Raw genomic sequence first — 12,959 nt, 5'->3', positions numbered from 1 at the left:
CCCCGCGCGACACCCACGCCGCCGGCCACCGCTCCCCCCTGGGTCTTGGGCCCGCCCACCATCAACGGTTTCACCGCCGTGTCGATCTGCTCGTGCGCGTCGTCCAGGTTGCAGCAGCAGACGAGGCTCAGCCCCGGCTCGATGTCGACGCCAAGACTCCAAGCCGCATCGGATGGCTGTCGGCTCTGTGATGCTGCTTCAGGTGGCGCGGAGGGTGCCGGCCACCGCGCTCGTGAGCGTCCGCAGCGGGCGAGGCGGCGCTACGCTCGGCGATAGTGGTGACGGGCGGAGGAGGGCCCGTGTCGCGCCGTGTGCCGCTGCCAGCCGACCGCCGGCCTGGCAGAGCTCCCTTCTCCTCCGCGCGCGAGCAACAGCAGTGCAGCTAGCTTCCATGGCCATGGAGTGAGGAAGAAGCTGATGCCTGGGGCCCACCTGTAAGAGGGCAAAAAGGACATTTTAAACTTAGTAGTGGCACGTAGGGCTCTAAAACTTTAGAGCAGTGGCTCTCGTTTGAGTTTTTTTTTCTTATAAGCCATAGCTGTAAGTACTATGGATTGATTTGGCGTGAAAGAAAAATACTGTTTATTGGCCGATAAGCCATAGCTTATAAGCCGAATACGACCAAGCGAACAGAGTGGATATTGTAACTTTTTCGGTGGTTGATAAAAAATTGAGAACTTTTTTAAAGGAAATTCTCTCATTTACAATAGCCTATCCTCCTGTGTATGTTGTACCCTTGGGCCAAAAACAATGAAGTAATCATAAGTTACAGGTATGTGGTTAATCCAGAAGCACTACAAAATTGAAACCTCGAAAAATAATAATGCCAAAACTTTTGCACGGCAACAATCCCTTCTTGCCGACAGGAATCTGATTCGTCTCTTCAACATCAACATGAAAGATCAAACTGATGGTCTTTCCAGTAGCATACTTCACCTCGCATGCAGCCTGGGCCGAGCCAAGTGTCAGGAGAGGGGAGAATTAGGGTTGCTCAGGTCTCAACTCACGATCTCATCGGATGTTGAATGGCTAGTTTCCAAGTTGAATTTAGGCTCACTGGGATACACAAAGACAGTCGCTGCTGAGGCTGAAGGAGTCAATGCAGCAGAATACCGCACCGAAGACACTGTGATCTTTGGCAACTGTTGAGAGCCGGAACCAAGCGGTACAAGCTTATGACTAACAGTGTGCTCTAATTTCGGCAGAATGAAAGCAGCATGATTGTGAGCACCAGAAAAAACGAAATTCTGGGAATCAACAAGGGAGTACTTGATTTCCTGAAGCAAAGACGTTGAGTTGTGAATCTTCACATAGATAGTGAAAGGGATTCCAAGGATTGCATAGGGAGGGCACTCCATGCCCACAACAAGCGGCGGCTCCTCAATGCTGACCTCAGGTAATTGTTCTTTCATAATAATAAGCCTATCTTGATCCTCACCAAGGCTTGAATCTCTTGACCAATTCAGGCAAATTTCACCTAGATTGAAGTTTGTACTGATAGCCCGTGGATTGACCGAAAATATTCCTTTGTATTCCTCACTAGGAGCAACAACTCCATGACCATTGGAAATTCCACTGATCTGTTGCACTGAACAGAGCTGCTCTCCATCACCATCAGGTTGAATGGTCATTGAATGCAAACACAAAGGCACATCAGTGCAGTTTCTAGCAGTCACAATAAGCATGTTAGACTCATTCATAGCAAGAGAACATTTTTTATCATCACTTCCTAAGGACCTGATCCCTGATAGCAACAACGGTTCTCGCCTAAATGGTCTCAAAAACTGGTGACTAACTAATAAGGGGATCTGCCCTTCAATTTGCAAGCTTCTATGTATGTTAAGCCGGTGCAATGCTTCTTCTTCACTTGAGCCTAGGGAGTAACCAAGTGAAACATAAAGCATGACTGATTTTGCTCGATGCCATTTGATTTCTAATTTGCATGACCAGGAATCACCCACACTCAATGTGGGAACAGATACAACCCCAAATGAATACTGGATCTTTCTTATGCTATCAGCCTCTTCCTTTGACTCTTTATCCTCGGACACAGTTGAGACACCAAGAAGTTCAACATGATGACTTTCAGAGTCTTCTGCTTCCCTCGGACTCAACAACAGACCACCACCTCTGGCATCAACGAGGTTAATTTTCAGCTCACCAGAATGGACTGCATGCCCTTTTGACTCTATGGTCACTGGTACAGTAAATAACTCTCCAACTAAAGCAGGGCCAGCAGAATTTAAGACAAGGTCAACTTGAGCATCTGGCTCTTCAACTTGAATAAGTTTCTGTCCAGAAAAGGCAAGAGCAGTGTCCTTTGTGGGCAGTGTCTCCACTTGGTTCTCAAATTTCCATAATAGGAAGTCTTCCATGGAAGCAGGGCTTTCAGCATGGCAGCAAATCACAAGGTGTTTGTTTATTGTCGCCTTCACAGACAAACATTCTAGCTTTCCACTCTGTCCTGCAGAACATACTCACAATGTTAGCTCCATTGTGGAATTAGTGGTAGGAAAACTATCACAAAACACATATGTCAAGGAAAGTTTTGGCTCAAATGTTCGAGTACCAAGTAACAAATAGGCAAAGCTCTCTAAAACTACGCAAACTAAAAAAATAAAGGGAGCTATAACTGTGGTTTCAGCTTTCAAGATGGAACATCACATGACAATTCTTTATATGCCGCCTATTACTCAAAATTGGTATACCCATTTTCAACACAGATAGATAACTAGCCAACATATCACATGACTGGTTCCTTCATAGCTTAACAGTTTGATTCTTTTTCCTAAAAAAATATTATTATTATGCAATTAATGTTAACCAATTTCTTTTTCTAATTGAAAATGTTAAGCATTTGTTTTCACCGGATTTTTTTCCCCAACATTAGGCATATCAGTATGTGCATACATCATATGGCATGCTAACAGTATATGTAAATGCTAAGAGTAAGAAGACACATGGATGGTAAACGTTAAGCAATCGCTGCAGTTTCGGCTTAAGATGGCATATAACATGACAATTCTTTTGAGAGAATGCCACCTTTTACTCAAAATGGATGTATCCCATTTTTATCACAACTAGATAAGTAAGGGACATATCGCATGGTCAGTTCCTCTTTTTTTTTTTTTGAAACAATGGCAGGAGCTCTTCCTTTCAATTAAGACGAATGAAGTTTATATACAAGCAAAGGTAACCAAGCGTGGTGCCAAACACCGCGAAAGGTTAGCCCACCCACGCAACGCGGTAGAGTACACACTACCATGAGTCATCGTTGCCGAGCGTGGCTGCAAAGCAGCCAGCAGCTCCGACTTCCCATGGCAAAACACCGACGACCCATCCTAAGATGCTAGACCAACGGGCCCGAAGCAGGAGGCTGCAACAGGTCATCGTTGCCGAGCTCAACGGCTCCGCAAAGAGCAGCTCCAACTTCCTGCCTAGATCCCACGCCTCGCCCGCGGCGATCGCCGAGCCGCTAAAGCTGAAACTAGCTACTAATAGTTACTCTATTTCCTCCAACTTTTTTCATTGTTATACAATAATGTTAAGTCTTTGTCCTCAGTATATGCATACATCATATCACATGTTCAAGTACTCCAAATATAAGCTCAGTTCTGCATGAAATCTATCATAAGGTGCAGCACTAATTAATGCAGATGCTAGAAAGTTGGGAGGACCCCTGCATGTATCCCTGGTCATTTCTCTCTTGTTTAAGTGGCGAGCTTTTTTTGCTGAGTGCCCGTGTGGCGGTGTGCATGGTGTGTGTCTGTGTGTGTTCTATTGAGTTTTGCCCCTTGGGAGATTGTAAGAGACCAGTTCTTTCTTTCCTATCTCTAATACAAAGCTGTGCAGACCTCCTGCGTGTTTGATAAAAATATAGATGATACACTTTTTTATCATACATGTCACAGGATACATCAATAACATCATAACACTATGTATTTATCATGAATCCATAATATGCCATGGGTATGGAGCATGCTATTTTATTTTTAAGAAAAAACTCTCATTTGAGAATAACCTAAGGATTAGATCTTTCTCTTCAGTTGACATTATATTTACTTTCCCAGATTCCCTGGCTAGTGGTGATTTCCATAGAATTTTTATCCTTCCCTTGGCATGTCAATAACATCCCAAAAGAAATGGTTTTGGCTAAAATAATATTTTTGGGCTTTCTGATTTTCTTTAACGCTAAAATACATAAAGTATCTGGCTTTTGCTAATCCAGGTCCCCCACATGGAGCTCCTAGCTCATGTATTACATAAAATACAGGGCCAGGCAACCAGCACAATTTAATTTACAATAGATGCTAACACAGTAACACGAGTGGATGAACACTTAATGAAATGAAGTATTGTCAAGGTTCCTGATCATGACAAGTATATATACCGACAGTACCTGATTTTACTTCATGTGTCAACCGCATCCATCTATTGGTGAAGAGTGTAAGAGAAGTATCTTGAACAACTTGGTCATGCAAATTTGAATCTGAAGGAGGAGAATCTTCCCGTGTACTATGTATCACAAAGTTACAGTCAGATTGATTGAACTGAACCTCCAACTGATCAACCACAACTGGAGAAGGAAGATGAGATAAGAGTGACACGCTGACAAGCAGAGGTGAACCAGGTTTTACAGATTGATCATGAAAAGCAACAGATGCAGTAAGCACCATTCTTAGCGGACTTATCTGATCAATATCAAGGTGAGTAACTTCTTCCATTGCATTATTAAATCCATCATCGGTTCCTTCTGATGACTGTTTTCTTTCTAAAACATTAATAACTTCCTGCTGTATATTCTCTCTCCTGGAAATGGTAGGGGAACCTGCAGGCCCGCTCTTAATTTTTTTTTCTCGATTCTCCTCTCCACTACCAGAAAATAATGGTAATGCAGCCATCTCTAGAGAATAACTGATAAAACCCTTTGGAGAATTAAGTTTCATTGAGCACTCTCTCAAGTATCCTAGGTTCTCCCAGAGCAAAGTGGTCCAACCCTCTTGGCGGTATAGACCAGCAACACTATCAAAAAGCTGTTTTGCATTGCTAAAATCCCCAGCTGCGTAATATTCTATGGCCATTCCACCGCTACAGGCAGAAGCCATTCTTGTAGCACCTAGGCTCTGAAATGATTCATAAGCTTTTCTGAACAATGCTATTATCTCATAAGAATCTTGAAACCTTTCAGCTTCTGACAAAGCATAGCTGGTGTATTCAGTATCAGAAAGGCTGCAACCAGATTGAGGTATAACTATTCATATTCATATTCGTATAAAGAATATGTTATAACTTTTTGAAAACAAGTATCAAGGAGCTTACGGTAGTACACTAACTGTATCTCCTTGCTCAAACAAGCGGACATATTGGCCAACATATACAGAAGGCATTACTGACTCAGGTACTCCATTAGCTTCTGTTGTAAGGTTAGCCATTGATGATGAGCATTCGATGGCATACCTCTTCTCTCTCAAGTAAGTTGCCGCTAACTGTCAGAAGAAAATGTATGAGAAGTCAATTGTTAGTACAATTGAGTAAATGGAGTGTCTATCGTAGTGTTGTGCAAAGATGTAGGTTGAACCTGATAGTAGTATGCTGGCTGAAATTCCCACTCAGTCAATGCATTGTCTGCAGTGCCAAATCGAGGAGATAATGTATCTGGAATAGTTGTACATGTTGTTTCTATCAGCTCACCAAAGACGAGGAACTGCCTGCTAAACCACTCCCAGTGAAGAAAAGCAACTTCTGGTGTTCCAACAACCCGTTCATAGCTTCTGATATGCTTACAGAACCATGTGATTGCTTCTACCACTTTCCCAGCATGAAGTAGCAAGGTTGATATCTTAAAGTGAAATTGCTCGGCAACTGCTTTTATCTCAACTAGGCGTTGGGTTGGAGGCAACCTTGTCGAAGTTCCAATCATCTAAATATAAGCACATTATTATCAATGGATGATGCAAAGCCAATAGAAATTGCTTAAGAAACAGTGGCGGATCAGCTAACAGTGAGCTTTTTTGGATTTATGATAGCCATAGTTTGTCTTTTATTTATGAGATAATTGATTCAGTATGCCACTTGTTGATTAAGGATAAGGGATGTGATCAGACCTCACGCAAAACACGAACACCTTCCTTATAGAACTTCAATGCTTCTGGCCAATCCCTTCTAAACTCCGCATAAATAGCAACCTGATGCATTAGAATAATGGAGCAAATGGATAGATCAGAACAAAGTGGGAAAGAGATTAATCAAATTACCAACCAAATGCGAACAAAATTATCTATGCTTCCATGCTTTTACACTGCACCTAGAATGATTAATAGCACTAAATTGAAGGAGAGAGAGGTCCTTACCTTGAAGCAGTACCGGATGCTCAGCTCGACAGAAGCAAAGTTTGTTTTCTCAATGCGAGCCTTTATCCTTCGCCCTTCCTCTTTATAGAATGCTGCACATAACTCCGCAAACACATTCTTCAATCTGCAGATACAGAATATTACAATCACCCACACCTCCAAAGAATTTGGCATAGAAAATGGTTAGGATTGTTCTACAAAGTGCAACAGTAAAAACACAGGAAAAGAAAAGTTACAGACTTGTTCAGAGATCTGTTCCATTCTGATTCATCGTGCTCAACCAACACAACCAAGTGCTTGGAATCGATTTCTGCACGTTTCCTCAAGGCAACAGTTACATCCTCACTCAGCTCATCTGCAAAAAATATTATTAGGTGCAACTTAAAACCTTCACCATAGTTGGCATCCAACTACCTAGAGATAATCAGTCTACTAGTCACTGCATAGAGAGAAGAGAAGACCAAAAATTATCTAAGTCGGTACTTACCACTAGCTTGATCCTGCACAAGGACCACCACTAATTTAGTGTTTTTCCCCTGAATTGCAGACCTGTGCGACAAACAAAAATTACTTGGCGTCAACTTCGGTTATACTAGCTGTTGTCAATAAATTGTGGGTGGTGTTTCCTAAGTCCCAAATGGTTGATAAGTTGTCCATTTTGCATCTTAAGACTCGTAACTAAATCTCTGACCGTGCAAAGTCAATTTGGGATCAACAACGCAGCGATTCAGATAACATACTTGAGGTTTTCGAGATCGGAGCAGGCCTGGAGCCACTGGGCGGGGTCGCCGGAGACCTGGTCGGCACGGAACAGCGCAGCGACGGCGACCGGGACGCGGGTGCGATGCTTAAGGAGCCAGTCCTTCTTGAGGATTCCCGCGGGGGGTTGCGGCGGTGCGAGAGGGCCGCGGGGCTTACCGCTGCGGGCCAGGATGGAGGCCTTGGCGAAGTCCGGGAGGGCCAGTGTGTTCATGGGCGGCTGCTGGGAGCTGAGTGCCGCCGAGATCGAGGGGTGCAGCTCTGGGCACCCCACGATGGACACGAGCGACACCGGCGGCGTCCGCAGCTCCTCCGGGTAGTCCTCCATGGCCGCCCCACGCGCGGCCGAGGTGAAGCTACCGGGCGAGTGGCTCTGCTGTGGATATGGGCGGCGCCGCGGCGGCGGTGATCGCCGTGGCCCGGGAGGACGGAAGAGTGCTCGGATCTGCAGTGGCTGTTTGGTTCGTTTCAGAGAAACAGGGACGAGTCTGCGTCAGCGACGACGATGAAGTAAAAGCAAGACGCGTGTAATAATGAGTTCCCCATGGGTGTTTTCAGCAAAGATTGGAAGGACCTTGGTGTGATTTTAGAGAATCCCTTGGCTAAATAACTGAACTCGTGAAACATACAGATACACAGCAGTGTTAATGCACGTAGTACTGTGGTGAAAAGGGGACGGAGGAAAATGTGGACGAAGTGAATTTCACTTCGGAACACGCGTTTAACTTGTAAAAAAATGTTAGGTCCTGATGCTAATGGTAATCTCTAGTCTATGGTAATCTATATGTGTTGGAGTATATTAGAGATTTACACCTCAATCACTTTAACACATATGAATTAAGATGAATTCGACTACATCTAAACAAGTCCTTAGGCATGCTGTAACTTTTATGTTTTTCTTAAAAGTTAGCTTTCTAACTTTTGTCTTCCGGTGTTTCCCAAAAAAAAATGTCTTCTGTTTGTTGACGTTTTCTCTTGAAAAAAATGTTCTCTCAACTTGCATTACCAAAAGTTCTTTACAAATATAATTTTACAATATAATGTACAATGTCCTATGACTGAAAAACCATCTTGGAGGGGATAATGACCCACAGGAGATGAGATGGATAACACTGACAACAACTTGACTGCTTGGGGTCTTGAGTATAAACTACTCAAATATCTTGCAATCATAAAGGCTTGATAACACAGAAAGAGCAGATATCTCATAAGGTGAAGCCTTGGAAATTCAAGAGAGTGCATCGACCACCTTGTTGTCAGAGCTTTTCTTGTACATGGTCTTGTAAGATGAGCCCATAAGTTTTGTGGGAGCCTTTATGCTGCCATGGTGTGGAAAGATTTTGGCCATCCAAATGAGTCAATCTTTTTGGTCCGTAAGAATGATGAAGGATGGTCTTTGAAGGTAAGAACGTCTTTGGCTAGTGCAGCGAAGAACGTCTTCACAGAGGACACAAGAGGACACGCTACTGGTGTTGGAGTTCCCCATCGCCGGTGGTCGAATAGGCCACATAGAGGCGCACGCGCGGGAGGCCACGGAGGAGGCGACGAGGATGACATCTCTGCAGTTGTTGGTGTTTCTTCTTTCGGCGTGAGCAGGTGGAGGCGAGGTGGCCAGGGAAGTGGGTGGGGAAGGCGGAGGCGAGGGCAGTCATCTCTGCTATTGCTTCTTCTTCTTCTTTCGACGCGAGGGCGGAGGCAAGGTGGCCGGGGAAGCAGGTAGGAAAGACGGAGGCGAGGGCGCCATCTCTGTTGCTGATTCTTCTTCTTCTTGGGGCGCGCGTGAGTGGAGGTGAGGTGGTCGAGGCCGAGGGTGGGGAAGGCGGAGGCGAGGGCGCCATCTCTACTGCTGCTTCTTCTTCCAGCGCGCGCGAGCGGAGGCGAGGTGACCAAGGTCGAGGGTGTGAAAGGCTGAGGTGAGGTGGTCGGGGAAGCGGGTACGGAAGGGGGAGGTGAGGGTGCCATCCTCTGCTGTTGTTACTTCTTCCGGCGTGCATGGGTGGAAGCAAGGTGCCCGAGACCGAGGGTGGGGAAGGCGGACGAGGGCGACCATCTCTGCTGCTTCTGCATCTCGTCGTGGGTGGGGAAGGCTCCCGGCTTGGCGACGTGTGGGATTTTTTTTTAATTTTAACACTTTTAAAAACTAATTTTAAATCTAACACTGTCGGGTTTTTTTAAAACTAACACTTTTGGCCGCGCCTATTGCCCTAGCGCGGCCAAATGCATGTGCCGCGCCATCACGGGCTGACGTGGCGGCAACCGGAATCGCTGACCGCTGACGTGACAGGGCCTGCCGCGCCACCGATCTTGGCGCGATAGTGCCGTGCCCTGATCCGTGGCGCGGCAGAGCCCACAACGCCTACTATGAGACTGCAGGGCACCGCGTGGGCGATGGAGTGGGCACGCCTACTGCAGGAGCTGACACCTTTTCGCGGCGTGCACAGTGCCGTCTCAGAGAGCATCGCGTCCAACGCCAGAGGTGAGCAGTAGCGTATGGGCTGAGCCAGGGCATCGTCGGCACATGTCTCCTGCACCGCGTGCGGCGCGCTGACGCCTGCGCGACTCCAGAAAGGGTCACGTCAGAAGGCAGTTGAAAGGATCAAGATGCCCAAGAGGGGGGGTGAATTGGGCTAATTCTAAATTTTCTTGCAATAAACAAATCCTACGGATAGCCCAATTAACCCCTTGTGCCTAGAAAAGTGTTTATATCAAACTAATGCACAACAACCTCTCAACCTAAGTTCCAAACTTACTCTAGCAAGCAATTCTTATGGAAATGAAGACAAGTATTGAATTGCTCAAAGTAAGTGCTCAAAGTAAATAGAGAGAGAGAGAGAAACGCGGCGATGTTTTGCCGAGGTATCGGAGAGTCGCCACTCCCCACTAGTCCTCGTTGGAGCACCCGCGCAAGGGTGTAGCTCCCCCTTGATCCGCGCAAGGATCAAGTGCTCTCTACGGGTTGATTCTTCGACACTCCGTCGCGGCGAATCACCCAAAACCGCTCACAACTTGAGTTGGGTCACCCACAAGCTCCGTCGGGTGAACACCAAACTCCCAATCACCACCAAGCCATCTAGGTGATGGCGATCACCAAGAGTAACAAGCACGAACTCTCACTTGACCATGCGAAGCCTAATGAGAAGATGGATGCACACTTTGCTACTCTTGATTTGCTAGTGAGGCTACTCTCTTGGATTCTCAAATCACAAACACCTCACTAGGACCTTGCTCTTCTTGGCACTCACAAACGTGTTTCTCAGCTGTTGGAATGAGCAAAAGATGCTCCACTCACGAGTGGAGCTTCTATTTATAAGCCAGCCTGAAAAACGAACCGTTATGAGCTTCTGCGGGATGACCGGACGCTCCGGTCGTGATGACCGGACGCTCCGGTCAGTTCAACCCGCGAACCAGCATTCAAGTGATGACCGGACGCTGTCAGGGTCCAGTCAGTACCGACCGGACGCGTCCGGTCGCTCTTGGATGCTTACTGTAAACGACCGGACGCTGGATACTCAGGGTCCGGTCACACTGACCGGACGCGTCCGGTCACTCTTTTCCAAGTCTGGACCCTTACTGGAGTCGACCGGACGCTGGCCCTCAGCGTCCGGTCACATGACCTCCCAGCATCCGGTCACACCAGACTTGATCTTCATAGTCAAATGAACTGACCGGACCCTGCGGCCAGCGTCCGGTCGCACCGGAGCCAGCGTCCGGTCAGTATTTGACCCTCCATTCACTTCCAACTTCCGAACATATGTGAATGAAGTTTGCTCCAAAGGATCTTAGGCATTCATAGGAGCTACCTAGAGCTAGTTTTAATAAGTGTGCACCACACCTAACTCACTAGACTCAACTAGGTCAAGCTACCCGTTCATACCCCCCTTCATAGTACGGCCAAAGGAAAAACAAAGTCCTAAACTACTCTAAGTGTCTCTCCAACTCCAATTGACACTTAGAACTAGTTATCCTTAACCTTGTCGTCCATCCTTTGAAAACCGAAACGATTTCCATCATAGGGGCATGACAACCTCGATTGCCCAATCGATCTCCATTACCATGACCTAACTTAATTGCCTCTGCAAAACACACGTTAGTCATAGTAATCTTGTATTGACATTAATCACCGAAATCCAACTAGGGGCCTAGATGCTTTCAATCTCCCCCTTTTTGGTGATTGATGACAATACCACCTCGAGTATGTTATGGAGTGAGGTTTTTGACGGGCTTGGTTCATATAAGCTTTTGTCAATAAGAACAAAAGAGTTAGTCAAGCTTATATGACCCAAGCCAAAACAATGTACTCAAAGGATATGAATTGAGCATGAGTACCAATAACAAAGCTTATTTGCTTCGAAGTGTAAACGCGGAAGCAAAAGCAAATGAGCATTCCACAAGTGATATGACATATAGAAAATGCAAAGTAGAAATCACACATGTCAAATATCACAATCACATAGATATAATAGTATGCATGAAAGTAAACACACGAATGCATAAGTAATAGTGTATCACACCAATAAAACTCCAAATGTATATAATAAGCTAATACTAGATAACTAGCTCCCCCTGAAACTCGCTCCCCCTAAGTCTACATACTCAAACCCTCTCCCCCTTTGGCGTCAAACACCAAAACCTAAGGGTCGGACGGCGGGGCTACAGCGGACGAGTCAGGCGCTGAAGTACGTGGAGCAAGATGGAACTGGGCGCCATCATCATCTGACCCTAAGCTCTGAGCTGACTGACCCTCTGAAGCAGGAAGTGTCGCTGAAGCGGTCTGGGTCTGAGCTGGTGCTGCCTGTGAAGCTGCAAGTATGTCTGTCATAGGATCTGACGAGGCGACAGACGAGGGGAGCCTCTAAGTAGTCATGATAGCTGGAGCTGCTATAGACGGACCGGCAGTATGCATGTGAGGTGGAGTAGGCATGCCGGTCAACTCACTGAAAGATGCTCCAAGACTCCTGGAGACTGACGACTCAGGCATGAATAGTGAGGACGTCTGCTCTGGTGAGAAACCCGTGTGATAAGGAGTGAACTGCGGGGCTACACTAGGTGAGGCTAACCACTGGGACACCTGTACAGGAGGTGACGGAAACTGAGCTGGAGGCTGTCCCTGACTCTGAAGCCCGATAGGCTGTACTGCTGGAGTCGTCGAAGTGGTAGGAGGCTGTGCAAGCTGGGGCGAAGTCTGTGGCAGTGGGATCCCAATGGCTGTCACTACATGCTGCATGAATCCCATGAGCTGCTGCTGCATAAGTAACTGCTGGTGCTGAAGGAGCTGCTGCTGCCGCTGAAACTCGTCCTGACGAGCCTGAAACTGTGCGAAGTTTGTAGCAGTCTCCTGTGCCTGTCGTGTCTGATCCTGCTGCATCCGCTTAAGAATAGCAATGAGAGCGGGGTCTGTCTGTGGAGCTGGTGGAGCAGAACTGGAGCTACCTGCCTCTGCATCGTGTCTGCGTGGAGGCATCTGAGGTATAGGCTGGTAGTCGTCGTCGGAGCTATCACTGTACTCACTCACCTCCTGCTATGCCTCTAGCTCTGCCTCCTCAGTGGCTGCAATCCCTCTGATGATCTCGTCCTGTTGAGCTACGGACTCTGGCACATCGGGACGATGGCTAGGCTGTCTGGGTGCCGGAGGAGTGGCGTGTCTGATCCTCTATGACAGGTTGTAAGCTGAGAACTCCATAGTGGCACCTGTATACTCATCCATCATGCCAGGGGGCTTATCAATCACAACTCTGCGGATGAGAAACGTGATCCAGTGAGCATAGGGAAGCTGCCTGCGACCCTTGAATCCCTCAGCTATAGTATCCTCCATCTCTGAAAGAAGGAGGTCCTAGATGTCAAACACTGTCA

At 46.7% G+C, this 12,959-nt stretch overlaps 1 protein-coding gene across 1 annotated transcript; it reads right to left on the bottom strand.

Moving 5' to 3' along the window:
• Positions 1-645: 645 nt before the first annotated feature.
• LOC136467611 (uncharacterized) lies at positions 646-7,681 on the bottom strand. The gene is made up of 9 exons (XM_066466372.1): positions 7,091-7,681; positions 6,838-6,899; positions 6,591-6,705; positions 6,351-6,474; positions 6,105-6,185; positions 5,579-5,920; positions 5,320-5,486; positions 4,400-5,229; positions 646-2,464 (listed from the first exon to the last, which is right to left on the bottom strand). Exons 1-9 carry the CDS (start codon positions 7,435-7,437, stop codon positions 999-1,001), a joined length of 3,534 nt encoding a protein of 1,177 aa, XP_066322469.1. The 5' UTR covers positions 7,438-7,681; the 3' UTR covers positions 646-998.
• Positions 7,682-12,959: the final 5,278 nt, after the last annotated feature.

This window comes from Miscanthus floridulus, chromosome 7 (genome assembly GCF_019320115.1).
Source record: "Miscanthus floridulus cultivar M001 chromosome 7, ASM1932011v1, whole genome shotgun sequence".
NCBI lineage: Eukaryota > Viridiplantae > Streptophyta > Magnoliopsida > Poales > Poaceae > Miscanthus > Miscanthus floridulus.
The sequence above is the reverse complement of the archived record's forward strand: the minus strand, read 5'-3'. Positions and strand labels throughout refer to the sequence as shown.

Bases quoted from the DNA above. Each gene is read 5' to 3' on its own strand.
- LOC136467611 (XM_066466372.1), bottom strand. From the start codon at position 7,437: ATGGAGGACTACCCGGAGGAGCTGCGGACGCCGCCGGTGTCGCTCGTG. The intron at 6,475-6,590 runs GTCTGTAACTTT...CTGTATCTGCAG, and splicing joins TGGAACAGATCTCTGAACAA to ATTGAAGAATGTGTTTGCGG. The intron at 5,921-6,104 runs GTCTGATCACAT...GCTTATATTTAG, and splicing joins GTGTTCGTGTTTTGCGTGAG to ATGATTGGAACTTCGACAAG.